The sequence below is a fragment of the Hippopotamus amphibius genome, chromosome 9, assembly GCF_030028045.1.
Source record: "Hippopotamus amphibius kiboko isolate mHipAmp2 chromosome 9, mHipAmp2.hap2, whole genome shotgun sequence".
NCBI lineage: Eukaryota > Metazoa > Chordata > Mammalia > Artiodactyla > Hippopotamidae > Hippopotamus > Hippopotamus amphibius.
The window spans coordinates 133,549,569-133,566,255 of record NC_080194.1 but is presented as its reverse complement, the minus strand read 5'-3'; the positions used below and the strand labels follow the sequence as shown (position 1 = coordinate 133,566,255).

The window sequence follows — 16,687 nt, the reverse complement described above, 5'->3', positions numbered from 1 at the left end:
GACTTCCCACGTCACTGGGCAAGAGACTCTCTTGGCCAAGTGGGCAGACCTCCTGCATAGACCACCAGCCTGACAGCTGCCGTCTGGTTCCCCTGAAGGCAGAGACCCATCCAGATATTTGTGACACATCCATGTTTTTTCCCTCTTGTGGTGACTTTTCTGACAAACACACGTGAACTCGGAGGAGTGTCCGGTTTTGCTCAGCTTAGTTGTGGGTGTAACTGCTTTACTAGGAAAGTGCAAGTGCAGATCCCTTGTGTTGCTGAGTCCTTTAGAAGTTGTTGCTAACTCGTTAACAACAACAACAAAATGCCAAAGTAAGTTATTTTTCAACCCTTACTGAACTAAAAAGTTATAATGTGATTTGGTAAAATTACAGTGTCATTTTTTAAATTTTATTTATTGGCTGCATTGGGTCTTCATTGCCACATGCGGGCTTTCCCTAGTTGCGGTGAGCAGGGGATGCTCTTCATTGCGGTGCGCAGGCTCTTCAGTGTGGTGGCTTCTCTTGTTGTGGAGCATGGGCTCTAGGCATGCTTCAGTTAGTTGTGGTGCATGGGCTCAGTAGTTGTGGGCTTGCAGGTTCTAGAGCACAGGCTCAGTAGTTGTGACACACGGGCTTAGTTGCTCTGCAGCATGTGGGATCTTCCTGGACCAGGGATTGAACCTGTGTCCCCTGCATTGGCAGGTGGATTCTTAACCATTGCACCACGAGGGAAGTCCCATGTCGTGTGTTCTTGTGTTTGGATTGCTTTTGAGTTTGATGATTCTGTTGGTTGATAACTTCATTCCTTAATAATGCTGATGGTCATGTTTTTATTCTAATTCCTCAGAGAGAAAATAGAAGATTTATTACAAAGTGAAGAAAACAAGAACTTGGATTTAGAACCATGTACTGGGTCAGTTGCCCTGAATGTTTTCACATGTTCTTTTTTTGGAAAGGTAGATGATTTCTGGCATATGCTCCATTTGGTTGCTTAAAAACACATTCATAAATAGTTTTTTTATTATACGTATGTTCCCAAGATTTCAGCACTAACTTTCCTATTAACATAGTGGGGACCGTGGTATATATAGAGACACTGAATGAATGCTTTGTCCTGTCCTGGAGGGGAGAAAACTGTTGTGCATCTTTGCTTTAAGTCATGCTCAAGCGTGGCATAATTATTGCAGCTTCAACCTGTGCTTTGTACATAAAGGAGCAGAATTCACTGTCAGGCTACTCCTGTCCTTTTAATTTTTCTCTGCAGTAAAAAAAAAAAATCAGTGTTTCAAAGAGTCAGTAACTGAAACAGCCTGCTTTCCTTTCTTTTGCTTTGTTACTAGCTTCACAGAAGTGTTTTAATGCATCTTTCTACTTAGAACTCTCTTTGTACAGCCATAAGAAGTAATACTTCGGTGAGACAGGAACTTCTGCCTCTTCTTTAAAGGCAGTATGTTGGTAATAGTAAAGAGCATTTAGATGGAGAAAAGTGGTGAGGAATCCTCCCACCTCAAACATCACGTCTGTTCTTATTTGCACATTATCTGTCGCTTCTGTTGAAGTCTCCTTTAAAAATTAAATGTCTTTCCCAATTTGAAAAAGAATAGGTACGTGTATTTGAATAACTAAATCATTTTGCTGTGCGCCTGAAACTAACTCTACATTGTTAATCAACTATACTCCAATATAAAATAAAAAGCTAAAAAAAAAAATCAATGCATCTTCAAAAAAAAAAAAAAACTGAATGTCTTTCCCAACCAGTGCTTGGTCAGTTTGAATTTTCCTTTAATGAGCCAAAATTAATACCTTTTCATTTGTTTTTATAGGTTCCAAAGAAAACTAATTTATCAGACTTTGAGCTGGAAGTAAGTGTTTATATTATACATGAGAGCTCTGTGAGGGACCTAGGATTTAAAAACTAAATGTAATTTTTTAGCTCTCATTTCCTTTTTTGACATTCTGCAGTTCCTGGTGATTTGACCATACCATGTTCTTTGGCAGTGCTTTATTTTGTTATTATTTTCCCCTAATTTCTTAAGTTAAATACCCACTTTATTTTCTTTGTTATTCCTTCTTAGTAGATGTTGTAAAGTCTTTATAATTTTCTTTTAACTATCACTTTGGCCTATCCATTAACTTCTGGATGTGTAGTGTTTTTGTTCTTTGAAGGTATTAATATATGAAAAAGATTTGTTTTTAAGACCCGGGAAATAACTCAGGTGAATGCTTTTTCTAAAGCAGGGGTTAGACCGTGGGTGGGTTTCAGGAGGCCTGTGAATTCCCTGAAATAATATCCAAAATTGTATACATGTATTTTTCTGGAGGTGTTTCCATTGGTTTAATTATGTTTTCAAGTGGATCTCTAAGTCAAAAATTGAGTATCAGGGTTGGGTGGATGGATGTTTGCACTTGAATCTTTTGTTCAGGGTTCTTGTCCTTTCATTAGAATCTGCCAGTGGCACGTGTCCTGGGAATTTACTTTGACCAAAACAGGAAAAGAGCTGTTGTTTGACCAGGCACCTTTCCTCTCACGTTGTTCTTGCCATGGACTCCCCTTGGTTCCAGATTCCCCTCCTTGGCAGGTGTAACTACTGTGCCAGATTACAGCAGAGTTACTCATCTCCAGCCTCCCCTGTGCATGCCCCAGACCATCCAAAGAGACCTTCAAATTTTCACTTAGGAAGTAAGCATTGTTATATTTAGAAGCAAGACAGCGTGGTAATGAGCTGACTGTACTATGTGATGCCTGACATTTCAGAAGATGCGTAAGTCCTAAAAGAATTAATTTGAAGTCAGATGCATTCCTGTGTTTTAAGAAGAGGGAAACGTAGCAGCTGAAATTACTCTAAAGTCTTCCTTGCAGTAATGTTTATTTCATACTTAATAAAACTTAAGTAATAAAATTAAAGCTATATAGTTGTTTTTAAAATACTTAGGGTTTTAGCTGTCATCGTCTCATCCACTGATGTCATGTTTTCTTTCTTTCCTTTAGGTATCCCAAAGGCATTCATGTTGAGACTTTAGAAACTGAAAAGGTAACCCCAAGAATTATCCAGGGCCAACATCAAATGCACTAAACCCATGCAGCGATATGCAAATGCAAAACGCAATCAAATCGAGTCGTTGAAAGTCAGAGTTTGCTCCTTGGCTCTGCTGCATATGAGCTGGGGGACATGGGGCACGTGTTCTCCCCTCTGCCAGCCCCATTTGCCTCGTTTGTGCGTTGGGCATGAGCATGGTGAAGATGAGCTGTACCCATCTCACAGCTTTTTAAAAAATAGCGATCAAGTGGGCAGATGGAAGTGAACATGCTTTGTAAACTCGAAAGTATGCAAATGTTAGTACATGTTCTTAATCATCACAGAAGCCAACATGCATGGTATCCATGTGATACTCGCTTCCTGTCATGTGGGCTGTCAAAGTTAAATTTTAGAATCTGGGCTGTCAGCATAGCTGTCATCACGTACTCCCAGGGTGCAGTGATAGAGCCGTGAGGGTAAAGGTGGGCTGACGGTGGGTCCCGTTGGCAGAATTTTAGAATTTAGTTCTTGTTCTTAAGTCAGATGCCTCATCAAATAAGAGATTAAGTAAATTAAATCTCACTAGAAGATAAATCTCAAACTTTGACATAGGAGGTTTTGTGGTGTGTTTGATTGATACAGAATGTAATATGTGAGAAGGAAGGTGCAAGTTATCTGACAGTTTAGATAATGCAGGATTTTTTTTCTTATGTTAATGAAATACAGAATTTTTTTTATTGAGGTGTAGTTGACTTACAGCACTATATTAGTTTCAGGTGTATAACATAGTGACTCAGCATTTTTATAGATCGTATGGAAGTTTTGTTGTAAAACCAGCTGTTTTTCATGTTCAGATGCCACATCTTAGCGTTCATGGTGGAGCGTCTTATTCTCAGTCTGTTGATGTTCATAATTGACGTCTGTTGGGGTGATTAATAAACCCACAGGAAAGTGTCACGGAAACACGGGGGCGGAATTTTGGTTTGCAAAGCATCAGCTCAACTTTCGGTGGCATTTCAAAATACTGTCAGTGTGTTCAGCTCATGAAAGACGCTGCAGTGATAAAAATTTTAACTTCTACTGGTTGCAGAATCTGAATTTGGGGGGTAAGGGTCAGGTAGCTTCCAGAAAATTGTAGATCTGCTTTATGTCTTTTAGAAAGAGCGCTATATCGTTATCAGCAAAGTAGATGAAGAAGAGCGTAAAAGAAGAGAGCAGCAGAAACACGCTAAGGAACAGGTGACTGGATTACGTTCATTTCCTTTGGGTGAGAAATGGCAGCAGAGTTGTAGGTCCTGTGTGGGACTCAATTTAATCAATAGTTTTCTACCAGGAAAGAATCAAATTGGTAGCAAAACCTGGAAGAGAAAGAGGGGAACCTAAGGTTAAGTATTTAGACATAGCCAACACAGTGAGGCTGGCATTGTGGCTGCCCAGGCTTCACTTCCATGAAGCAGTCTTGAGAAGGAATTAGTGGTTATCATTCAGATCGTGTGTCGCTGAGCTTCACGGCCCACTAACGAATCTCGCTGTGTCTAACTTCAGGCACGGTCACTAGTTTTCCTAAAACAAAGCTTACATGATACAATTTGACAGACTGGGATGCATGGTCCTATTTACATCGTTGGAAGCTCAGCCTGGTTGTCCTCTGGAGAATGGATTTGAGTAAGACCGGAGGCAGCGAGACCAGTTAAGCTGCGGGGTAACCAGCTGAGACACATCAGTGCCCTGGAACAGGGGAGTTAGTAGCAATGGAGGTGGAATCTGGAGATCTTCAGAAGGTAGAATCAGTGGAATTTGTGATTGAATGTGGGTGGCGAAAGGGGAAGAGAAAAGAAGGAAGATGCTCAAGCTGGACATTTGAGCAGCTGGGTAGGGTGGCGTCATTCCACTTAGATGGTGCGGCTGGAGTGCTGTTGGTGGGGGCACGTGGGTGGAGGAGTTGGTGGGGGGGACACAGGTGGAGGGGGCCAGGAGTGGGCTGGGTGAGGGTGGGTGTGAAGCTCACCCACACATAAAGCAGGGCCACATCAGACTAATTCAACCAGGAAAGGCATAGCAAACCTCCGGTAGATGTAGACAGTTCATGACTTAGTCAAGGAAGATGCGCCAAAGGTGCCCGCTGCATGTGGTCCTTGGTCCACACACCACAAAGACAGCACTGAAACCAGAGGGGCCAGGTGACTGCAGAGCGAGCCATGGGTGCCCCATCCGGAGCAGCCAACTCTAGACTGAGGCCAAGTGCTTTCACACTGTAGCTCTATTCTGAAAAGGGGGCGGGGCAGAAAGCCCAGGCCTCATCAGAACCTGGGCGGCAGTGAGAAACTGTCTCATAATGGCCTCACAGAAGCTCCTTCCAAGCCTCGGCCTCCCATCCCCTCCTAGGGTGTTCCACCCAGATGGACACTAGTTACGTCTCAAGCCTTTGCCCACGTGGCCTGTTTGGATATGTACAAGGTCACAGGACACTGTGGCTGGCCTGTCCCCCTACAGGGGACAAAGGTGTTACATTCTGCTTTTGAGCAGATGAGGTTTTTGATGTCTTTGGGGCGTCTGAGCATTGTTGTCCTGTCGGCAGGTTGTTGTGCTGGAGTGCAGGAGAGGGGTGAGGGCTGGCCTTGGTGGTCGTTGGCAGAGAGACCGGGACAGGATGAGAGCGCCTATCTCGTGCATGAGGAAGGAGCAGAGGGCCCAGGGTCAGATCCTGAGGACCACCAGCATCTAAGTGATGGGCAAAAGTGGAAAAATGTGCCTGCAGTTATGACACAGCAGCCAAGGGAAGAGTGTTTGGAGAAGGTGATGTTGACAGAGTCTGATGCTCTTGAGAAGTAGGATGAGGACTGAGACATGGCCATTGGGTTTAGCCTTGGGAGCAGGTTTTTTTCTTCTCTTTAAAAAAATCTTAAAAATTTTAATTTTGGTAAAATGTATAACATAAACTTTATCATCTTAACCTTTTTAAAGTGTACGGTTCTGTATTGTTGAATATATTCACATTGTTGTGCAACCATCACCACCACCCATCTCCAGAATTCTTCTCATCCTGCAAAACAAACTCTGGACCCATTAAACAATAACATCCCATTCCCCCCACCTGCAGCCTCTGGCAACCACCATTCTGCTTTCTGCCTTTATGAGTTTGACTCCTCTAGGTGCCTTGTGTAAGAGGAATCATACAGTATTTGTCTTTCTGTTCCTGGCTTAGTTCACTTAGGGTAATGTCATTTATGTTCATCTATATTGTAGCATGTGACAGAATTTCCCTTCTTTTTAAAGGCTGAATAGTATCCTATGTACCACGTTTTGTTTACCTGTTTCTCTGTTGGTGGACATTCTTGTTGGTCTACCTTCTGGTTCTTGTGAGTAATGCTGCTCTGAACATGGGTGTACACGTATCTCTGAGTCCTTGCTTTCAGTTCTTTGGGGCATATACCCAGGAGTGGAATTGCCGGCTCATGTGGTAGTTCTGTTTCTAAGTTTTTGAGGAGCAGCCACACTGTTTTCCACGGTGACTGTACCACTTTACACCCCCACCAACAGGGCACAAGTGTTCCACTTCTCCACATCGCTGCCAGCGCTTGTTAGACTTGAGAGTAGGTTAAAGAGGTGGGCAGTTTCAGTGAGGGTGCAACAGGAAAGCAGAGGGCTTACAGGTCCCTGGGGGTTGAACTGAGCCAAGTGAGTGGAAAGGAGTCTTTAAGGAATTTAGCTGTGAAGAGACAAGGAGGAGAGTGATTGCATGGGAGCTCAGAGTTAAGGAAGGGGTTTCAAGATAGGAGAGAAATTGAGCCTATTTAAGCACCATTGGGAAGAAAACAGGAGAGAAGAAACTGAGTGGGGATGAGTCTCAGTGCTGTGCTATACAAATTTTATAAAAATGAATTTGACCAGGAAAAAACGAGCATTTTTTTCCAATAAAAATTATGAATATTTATTTAACAAGATTATTCTATAACTCTGGTTCTCAACCTTGATTGCCACTGGAATCATGGAGATTAATCAAGACTCCACTCTGGACAACAAAATTAATTATCTGGGGTCAGTGCTGAAGAATGGTAGATTTAGAAAAAACAAAAAACATCTCTTTGCCCGATTCTTTTGTGTAGCCAGGGTTTTGAGACCAGTGACAAACTGGACAGTTTGAACCATATGCAACCCACCTTTTTAGGATCTTACAGCAGGACATATGAAGTTAGTGTGAAAACAGAAAGGCCAAGAATAAGAAATAATGGAGAAAAGCAAAAGAAAAAACAGCCTGTTTTAAAAATGTTTTCATCTCTCCTTAAAGCTTTCATGCATTAAAATCATACTTTTGTAGCAAGTGTTACTATCAAACTCCACTCACTGGGCCAGAGACCCTTGTGGTGTTAGCGAAAAAATTGCCCCTCATGTAGCACACTACCCACACTTGTGAGTTCATCGGCCAGTGGCCTCAACTAGCCAGAGCATCCTTGATTTGACAGTCAGCTGCTGGGTGGGTCTCCTCAGAATTGAATGCAGTATTGAATTTGGCCAGCAGGTGGCAGCTTTTAAAAGTTTGTGTTTTTAAGGCAGCTTGAGAGACTTGGCAGTTTCAAGCGTTGATGGGAAGTGATGGGTAAACCCTAGCACTGTTATTTTAGTAACTAATGAATAATTTGCCACTTGCTAATTCTGCCTTCTAAAACAGAAGAAAGGTATGTGCATAGATAATTTCAGATGCAGTTGTTTGCTGTGATAGACTCCAAGCATGTGAACCTAAAGCTATCTAACTTGATATAAAATTTGTCTTTTTTTTTTTTTTGGCCTAGATTTTAACCTGTTCAAATAAGGAACATGTGTACGTCAATAGTGGGTTTTTTTTGTTTTGTTTTTAAATTAGGAAGAACTGAATGATGCTGTGGGATTTTCTAGAGTCATTCACGCCATTGCTAATTCGGTAAGTGAACCAGACTTTTTAACTAATTTCCTGAACATAACATTTAAGATGAAATGCCCAGTGATGACTGCAAATTAAGCATCTGGTCACAAGATGAAATGCCCAGTTATCATTGCAAATTAAACGTCTGGTCACGTTTAGAATAGTTTACCTGGTTTTCATAAAGGTAGACTGTTGTTATATTATGCTTAGCGTGACATTGTAATTGCTGAATTATATCCAAACCATTTTTTCAGAAAGCCTTTCTTGTAAAACGCAGGGAAGGATTATGCAATGATGGCCTTATGTGGCTCCATGTAACTAATATTTGTTACTCTCAAAACCAATGAGAAGCAGAATAACAAAACTCAAGAATGTAGAGAGAGATAACCTAGTGTTTGAAGCGTCTCATTCCTTAATTAGAAGAATCTAGAGGATAAAAATAATTGTGCTGAATTCTTCTGCATAACTGCAATTGAGTCTTTTTTTTTAAGAACTTTTATTGAGATACAGTTAACATACAATAAACTGCATATATTTAGAGCGTACAATTTGGTGTTTTTTTTTTTTCTTATTAGTAATGTATATATGGCAATCCCAGTCTCCCAATTCATTCCCCCCAACCCTCCCCGCTTTCCCCACTTGGTGTCCATATGTTTGTTCTCTACATCTGTGTCTATTTCTGCCTTGCAAAGCAGTTGATTTGTACCATTTTTCTATATTCCGCATGTATGTGTTAATATATGATATTTGTTTTTCTCTTTCTGGCTCACTTCACTCTGTATGACAGTCTCTGGGTCCATCCATGTCTCTACAAATGTCCCAGTTCCATTCCTTTTTACAGCTGAGTAATATTCCATTGTGTATATGTACCACATCTTTTTTATCCATTCATCTGTTGATGGACATTTAGATTGCTTCCATATCCTGGCTATTGTAAATAGTGCTGCAATGAACATTGGAGTGCATATGTCTTTTTGAATTATGGTGTTCTCTGGGTATATGCCTGGTAGTGGGATTGCTGGGTCATATAATTGAGTCTTATATCTCATAGTCTTAATAACATTTGGTACATTTTGTAAATTTATTTATTTATTTATTTATTTATTTATTTTATTGGTTCTGTTGGATCTTTGTTGCTGTGCACGGGCTTTCTTTTTAGTTGCGGTGAGTGGGGCCTACTCTTTCATGTGCGCGTGCTCCTCATTGCCGTGGCTTCTCTTGTTGCGGAGCATAGGCTCTAGGTGCGTGGGCTTCAGTAATTGCAGCACATGGGCTCAATAGTTGTGGCTCACGGGCTCTAAAGCGCAGGCTCAGTAGTTGTGGCACACGGGCTTAGTTGCTCCACGGCATGTGGGATCTTCCTGGAGCAGGGCTCGAACCCAAGTCCCCTGCATTGGCAGGTGGATTCTGAACCACTGCGCCGCTTAGGAAGCCCAACATTTGGTACATTTTACAAATGTGTCGACCATTTGTGTAAACATGCTGGAGGGTTCTGTGACAGATGAGATGGACATTTTCCCTTGTTTTGTAAGTCCTTTCGGAAAAGAGGCACCCGCATCTTGAGTAGATTAAACTGGGTGTTGCTGCTGGTTGTTTTGTGAGTTACGCATCCGAGTCAGACTGCTTGCCTGGATGCTAAATTGCCTGGAATCCAAGACTTTTTTTTCCTTGAGTAGCTGGCTTAGGGAGTAGGAATTGTTCCCCTGGAAGAGGAGTCATCTTGTCCCTTAGATGCTGAGCTCTGCGTCAGGGAAGCTTTAAGGCTGGACTCCGGGAGTCCGTGACTGTCTCCCACCAGGTGCAGGCTTGTCGAACAGGAGCACCTGGGGGAGGCAGCCACTGTCCCCGGTGGGGGTAGACAGAAGCTAGCCTTGTGAAAGCGGAGGGCTGGCTCACTTGGAGCTCTTTCTCTCGAGTAAGTGACATCGTCAGAACGGAGAAAAAGTTGGGTGAGCCTGGAGGAAAACAGAGTTGTGTGTCTCTTGAGAAGTGGCTAAGATAACAGGTATCCAGAAAAGCAGAGAGGAGTTCCTTGGCACATTTGCTTACATTATACACGCCTGGCCAGCAGCCCTCGGAGCTGTAGTTGAGGTGACTGAGGCTGCCCTGAAACACAGAGCTGTGGGGTGGCCGCTGGCTTTGAGCTCTCTCATAGCCACCACGAGGGGTGAAGTAGCTTTTCCAAGATTGGGACATTTGTTCGCCTTGTAAAAACAATTCACATACCTTAGCCTGCTGTGCCTCTGTTTCTTTTTCCTCTCTGTTGTCTCTCTTCTGCAGAGTGATTCATAGTATTCCTTGCTGACCGTTGGTAGTTCACTTCATAAAGCATACGCGAAAAAAGCCCTATTTATTAGTGATCCAGACACTTAATTTGAAAGTCACATACCTTAAAAACACTAACGTAGTTAAGCTCTATACAGCCAGGGAAAAGTAAACACTCTTTACATCAGACCAAATTCTTTTCCCATCACTCTTAGTAGTGAATCTGTCTTCTCTAGTTTTAAAAATTTTTGAATGAATTTTTCACCCATAGAAAAGTTGCAAAACTGGTGCAGAGTTTCCACATATCCCTCACCTAGCTACCCCTAACGTTATTATCTTATATAACATACAGTTATCAGAACCAGGAAATTAACATTGGTACAGTGTCATGAATTAATCTGAATTTCACTCATTTTTCCACTAAGTTCTTTTTCTATTCACGATTCTATCCAGGATCCCACATTGCATTTACTTGTTATTTCTCCTTAGTCTTCTATAGTCTGCAGTTTTCTCTGTCTTTTATAACCTTGATATATATATATTTTTATATATTATTGATTGATTGATTGATTGATTTGCTGCATTGGGTCTTCATTGCTGCGTGAGGGCTTTCTCTAGTTGCAGCGAGTGGGGGCTACTCTTCGTTGCGGTGTGTGGGCTTTTCATTGCGGTGGCTTCTCTTTTTGTGGAGCACGGGCTCTAGGCACATGGGCTTTAGTAGTTGTGGCGCATGGGCTCAATAGTTGTGGCTCACAGGCTCTAGAGCGCAGGCTCAGTAGTTGTGGCACACGGGCTTAGTTGCTCCATGGCATGTGGGATCTTCCTGGCCCATGGCTTGAACCTGTGTCCCCTGTATTGGCAGGCGGATTCTTTTTTTTTGGCACACGGGCTTAGTTGCTCCGCGGCATGTGGGATCTTCCTGGAGCAGGGACCGAACTCATGTCCTCTACATTGGCAGGCGGACTCCCAACCACTGTGCCACCTAGGAAGCCCGGCAGGCGGATTCTTAACCACTGCGCAACTCGGGAAGCCCTAACCTTGATATATTTTTTAAAATATTTATTTATTTTGCTGCTTCAGGTCTTAGTTGCAGCGTGAGGGCTCTTCGTTGTAGTGTGCAAGGGCTTCTTTCTAGTTGTGGCACACGGGCTCCAAGATCTGGCGCTGGGCTGCTACTGTGGTGTTAGTGCTTCTAGTTCCCCTCACTGCACAGAGCTAAAAATGATACATGTGTGTAACCATGCTTGTATACACACATTGATATTTCCGTGTCTGAAATATGTGTATATAAAAAAATGCCTTTATACTGATAGACCTCAGATTCTAGTCCAATACCACAGGGTTTATTTTCAACCTACTCTCTTTTCTTATTTGTAACATTTTTTTCTCCAGCATTGGGAAATGCAGTTCTTATTACCCGCTGTTTTCATAGTTCTGTTCTTACCAGCTTCCTTCAGTGCAGTTGAGGGATTCATTTATAATATAGTTAGGTTTGTCTTTTAGGGTTTGTATTCCGTTTTGGGTTCCTTCTGTGTCTTCTCTGTGGTTGTAATCAATATTTGGTATTTTAACATTGTATAAGTATTCAGAACGTGCTGATACACTGAGCCAAAGGATGACTTGTCTGTTGGATTTGGGGGGTTTCGTACACAATGATTTATTTCAAAGAATTATGTTTAGCTCTGTGAGTCAAGGAGTGTTACTCTGAAGGTCCACTGGGACATAGTGACCAGATGCTTTATGTTAAAAATGTTGTCACCTGGCTAGCTAAATCTAAGTTGATGTTCCATTTTCGTAGTTTAATTTTTATCAACATGGACTAATTTATTGCACATATATTGTACCTCATTGGTTGGAAAGCAGTGAATTTCATTGGAAATGATATTTCAGAATAAGCCCCGTGAATTTTGACATAGATGATGAAGGAAATGAAAACTCATTCTACTTAATAAAATTAGAAATGTTGTTTTTTACCTTTTAGCATTGTTATGAGTGTATCTTTTGAAAATCAGTGAGTTGTTTTAAAGAAGATACTCCTAAAATAGATATTTGCAGTTTGTTGACAAATTATTTGACAGTTCAGGTCATTTTCAGTGACTTATTTGAGCTCTTCAATAAAAATTTTGCTACTTCTGATTCTTGTGGGTGGCAAGATGAATAAAAATCAGAGAAAAAGATCAATGAAATCAGGTATATGGCGCTTTTACTTTGCATTCTGGATTTAACACCAGAAGAGTGAGGAAGACAGCCCAAATTTCTTTATTTGCATATTTTTATACATTTTCTTCCCCTTAGTGTCAAAAAGTAAGTTTAGTACAAAAATCTCATGGAACTGAACCATACATTTCACTCTCAAGCCCCAGTCTAATTTTGTACCAAGAAGTCTTTTCCTAATCTTGATTTCTTTTAGGGGAAACTTGTCATTGGACACAACATGCTCTTGGATGTCATGCACACAGTTCACCAGTTTTACAGCCCTCTGCCCATGGTAAGTGACTCGTCAGCCTGTGTTAAAAATTCATTAGTCTTTATTACTGAAAAAGTGTTCTCTGCTGGGTGCCATTTGCTTGTCCGCAGCATCCTCCCAGAGGGACAGTCTCCTGCACTTAGTTGTACATTTTTGAAGAGATGTACCTGCAAGCCGTTTTAAGGAATCTTCGGTCATCTGCCAGTGCCGGAGCAAGGTTAAACATCTGTTTCATCTTGATGCCAGTGGTTTGCTCAGTTAGTGCTGGGTGGGGTTTCCTGGGCCCACGGGTGTGGTCTTCTAGTTTGGTATCACCAACATGAGACAGAGCAGGGCCACTGCAGGGGGCGTGGTGCTAGAGGTCACCTAGACTGGATCAGGTCATGCCAAAGTCTTAGTTACTTCCTGAGAGGAGTGCTTCCATTAGATTCTCTGTTGACTTTGGTGTTCTTTTTTTACTCTTGGAACCAAGCCATCTCAGTGCACCAAAGTACGAGCTTCAGGAAAAGAGCTCCTCTTCTGCCTCCTCCTCCTCAGCTCCCTGACTGCGTGCGGCCTCGTCTCGTTTGCCCCTCATCACTCTGTCTTCCCCTCTCCTTTATTTTCTCTCCGTGTTTTCTGTCCTTTAGTCAACTCACCCACTTCCAGGACTTCAGCCGAAGACACTGACATCTTCATCTCCAGCTGGGATCTCTCCTCAGAGCCGGGTCACAATTCATGCTGGACCCCACACGTCTCTACCCGGGTAGCCTTCAGAATGAGCGGGGTTTAAAATTCACATGTCGCAAATGAGGCATGTCACTTAACCTTTCCTTCTGTCTCCAAACCAGTTCTTTCCTCCAGATTCCTTTACTATAAATGATGCCTAGTCACCAGTGCTGTTTTTAAAATCGGTTTTGGCTCTTTTTCTGTCCTCGAGATCTGGCCGGTTACAAAATCCTGGCAATTTTGTCTCTAGGCTATCTCTCACATCAAGATTCTTTTCATTTCAGATAGCAAGTAGCCTTATTTCTCACCCGGAATTAGTGAACTCCAGGCAGGATTCCCTGTCTTGCTTTAACCTTCAAGCCATCCTTTAAACCAGAGGTTGGCAAACTTTTTCTGTAAAGGGTCAGATAGTAAAATATTTGGGGCTTTCCAGGCTGGACAGTCTTTGTCTGGACTCTCAACACTGCCGTTGTAGCCTGAAAATTGTCACAGAGTGCAGTGTGTAAACAAATGGGTGTGGCTTTGTCCCAGTAAAATTTTATATGAAAAATAGGTGATGGGCCAGATTTGGCCTGCAGGCTGTGGTTTTCCAACCTCCACTGTAAACTACCACCAGATTAATCTTTTACATGACTTCTGGATTGGATGATACCTACTTTAGAGTTCAGTGTCATTTATACATCTGCAGAGCCTCAGTTAACTTCACATTTTTTACAGGACATTGTTCCATCAGCATCTTGATTGCTTTTTTTGGGAAAAGTTCAGCACAGCCCAGCTCTGAATACAGCGGGCCTGTTGCTTCCCTTGTCCTATTTCTGCAACCTCAGGATTGTCCCTGCTTTTTGTAACAACTGTATCACCCTCTGGTACTCAAAGGCACCATAGTTGTGAGTCTTCAAAACAAACATGGTGGGTGTGGATTTGCATTGTGTAAATCTAAAGAGCTAATGTGAATTTCAGATCCATCACTACTTATTGGCCGAATAGTAGCAGCCTCTCGTGACTTTTTTACATTTAAAGCAGTGAAGTTATCTGTAAGGAAAGAGGAAAGTGTATTTAGTACCGTGTTTATAGTTGTTTTGAACACCAAACAACTTGGCACATAAGAGTTATTAAATATTGATTTAACAAATGCGTATCTTCTGACTGTGTCACTTTTATAATCTCCTGACATATGGCTCTGTTCACATCACTGACCCTGCTCAAAATTCTGAATTAACCCCACATTCTTTGTTTTTCTATACAGTTGATTCCTTTTAGCCTGGCACATCAAGCTTTCCGGGTTCTGGCCCAGCCTTCTTGTGTAGTCTGGTCACTTGTTACTGTCCTTATTCCCAGGCAGACTGGCTCATTTTTGTCCCTGGGAAGTGTTTTATGTTTTTGCATGTCTGTGGTTTTGGTATAGAATTTCCTCCAACTTGAGTTTTCTCTAGCTTCTCTAAATGTTTGCTACGCAAGGCTTTATCTGACTTACCAGGGTCCAGCTTACGCCTCCTCTGTGAAGTTTTCCCAGCCTGCTGCCTTGCCCAAGAAATGAGCTTTCCTGTCTCTGAACTCCCACAGAACCGTGTACCTCTTTTGTTGCATAAATTTCCTCTTTACAGCTTTCTCCCTTTTTTCCTTCTAGGTGATAAGCTCCTTGGACAAGGAGTGTAACCTTTTTATTGTCTGTGTCTAAAGCTTTGTATGTAAGCACTTAATAAATGTTAGCTGGAATGTAACTAGTTTTGAGTCAAATTCTACTGGAAAGAGCACGTGCCTTGTGGCACCGTAGGAGGTGGGTTAGGATAAGCGTTTCCTCCCTTTTCCTTTATTGCGAAGGAGACCTGAGTATGTTATTTAACTGCTTTGCCTCCTGTCATTGTTGAAAGGAGAAAATGGTTTTCTTTCTACCCTTGGAAGAAGTGATGGCAATAAAGGAGGAAACCTGTTTAATGTGGTAAAACTTTTACATACAGCGTTATCAGATGTTGCATGTAAAAGTGTACTAAAGAAGCCATATTTTGGAGCAGCAGGCTTTGAGGGGAGAGTCTCCTCTTAAAAGTCTTCTTGGCACTTCATTCAGCATGACCTTTTAGAAGGCGTTGGTGTAGAACTCTGCTATACACTGGCCCTGGAAGTTGCCAGAATTCTAATTTTTTCTTGGTTGTGAGGCTTTGTAATGGTATGGAGAGATTAGTCTTCATTGCATTTTTGTTTGACTTAGCATTGAAACCGCTTATTCGTGTATTGTTCATTAATTTAACGATAGCCATTGAAAAGCTGGTAAATATTTCAAGCTAGCTAAATACAGTCTGTAGTTACCGGCTTGAAAGGCTAATGGAAAGTGGCAGCTTCCTATGAAGCATGAAGAACGCTGAAGAGAAGTATAGTTACAGAGGGTCAGGAGTATGACTAGGCAGTGCAGTGTGGCAACTATGTATGCAAGTGAGTTAATTCGGAATGAGAGCAACCTCATTCCAGCTCTAGGCTTCCTGATCAGATAAACTTGGGCAGTGAATTGTCTCATTTAGGCACTTGCGATTGGTGCCACTTAAGCAGTTTTCTGAGTAGTTAAAGCAAGAATCATGTGTATTGGAAAGTCTGTGTTTTAGTGACCACTTTAACCAATATTTCAAAGGTTCTTCCATTACAAGTATAACCTAATTTACAGTATGTCCATTGCCTGCATGAACCATTTTATTTTATTTAAAAAAAATTTATTGAAGTATAGTTTTGATTTAGAATGTTGTGTTAATTTCTGCTGTACAGCAAAGTGACTTAGTTATACATATATATATTCTTTTTCATATTCTTTTCCATTATGGTTTATCACAGGATATTGTGAACCGTTTTATTTAAATAACTCTACTGGTCTCACTCTTATGATGAGTTGTATAATAGAACTGTTACTGACAGTTTTCTGCATAGAATAGAAACCTTTTTTTCCCTCCTATTCCGGCCATAAAATGTTCAGATTTGTCTATTTTGGTTATACAGAAGTTTTTTTTTTTTTAATGCAGAAGTTTAATATTAGGTCATATGATTTGCAGTCATTGAGGAAATTGCCAAGATTTTTAGAAAGTAATTATTAGTGACAAAATGGGCCTGACAGTTTAGCTTAAAGGGCCTGTATATGGTATCACGATTTGAGAAGAGAGCTATGGGACTTGAAATATTTATGTTTTAAACATTGCAGGTGTATCAGTAAAATCATAACAGGTCATCCTCTTGTTTTTTAGGACTTAAATGAGTTTAAGGAGATGACAACATGTGTTTTCCCCAGGTAAGCTTTCCTTGAGGATTTGTCTTCTGTTTGAAACAGTCATCAGGGACTCATAACACAAAAAAAAAACCAAAAAATT

The 16,687-nt window shown here is 41.5% G+C and overlaps 1 protein-coding gene and 1 non-coding gene across 3 annotated transcripts in view; one reads left to right on the top strand and one right to left on the bottom strand.

Annotated features, from left to right (window-relative positions):
• PARN (poly(A)-specific ribonuclease) overlaps window positions 1-16,687 on the top strand; it is a 156,625-nt gene that overhangs the window by 15,648 nt on the left and 124,290 nt on the right. For both annotated transcript variants that reach the window (XM_057749113.1, XM_057749112.1), the window contains exons 8-14: window positions 834-899; window positions 1,810-1,848; window positions 2,976-3,018; window positions 4,162-4,242; window positions 7,865-7,921; window positions 12,579-12,656; window positions 16,565-16,608. In XM_057749113.1, coding sequence (XP_057605096.1) covers window positions 834-899; window positions 1,810-1,848; window positions 2,976-3,018; window positions 4,162-4,242; window positions 7,865-7,921; window positions 12,579-12,656; window positions 16,565-16,608 — 408 coding nt within the window. The remainder of the gene's footprint in view (window positions 1-833; window positions 900-1,809; window positions 1,849-2,975; window positions 3,019-4,161; window positions 4,243-7,864; window positions 7,922-12,578; window positions 12,657-16,564; window positions 16,609-16,687) is intronic.
• Window positions 7,314-7,457, bottom strand: LOC130829539 (small nucleolar RNA SNORA62/SNORA6 family). Its single transcript, XR_009047566.1, has one exon. It is a non-coding gene; the product is annotated as a small nucleolar RNA SNORA62/SNORA6 family (small nucleolar RNA).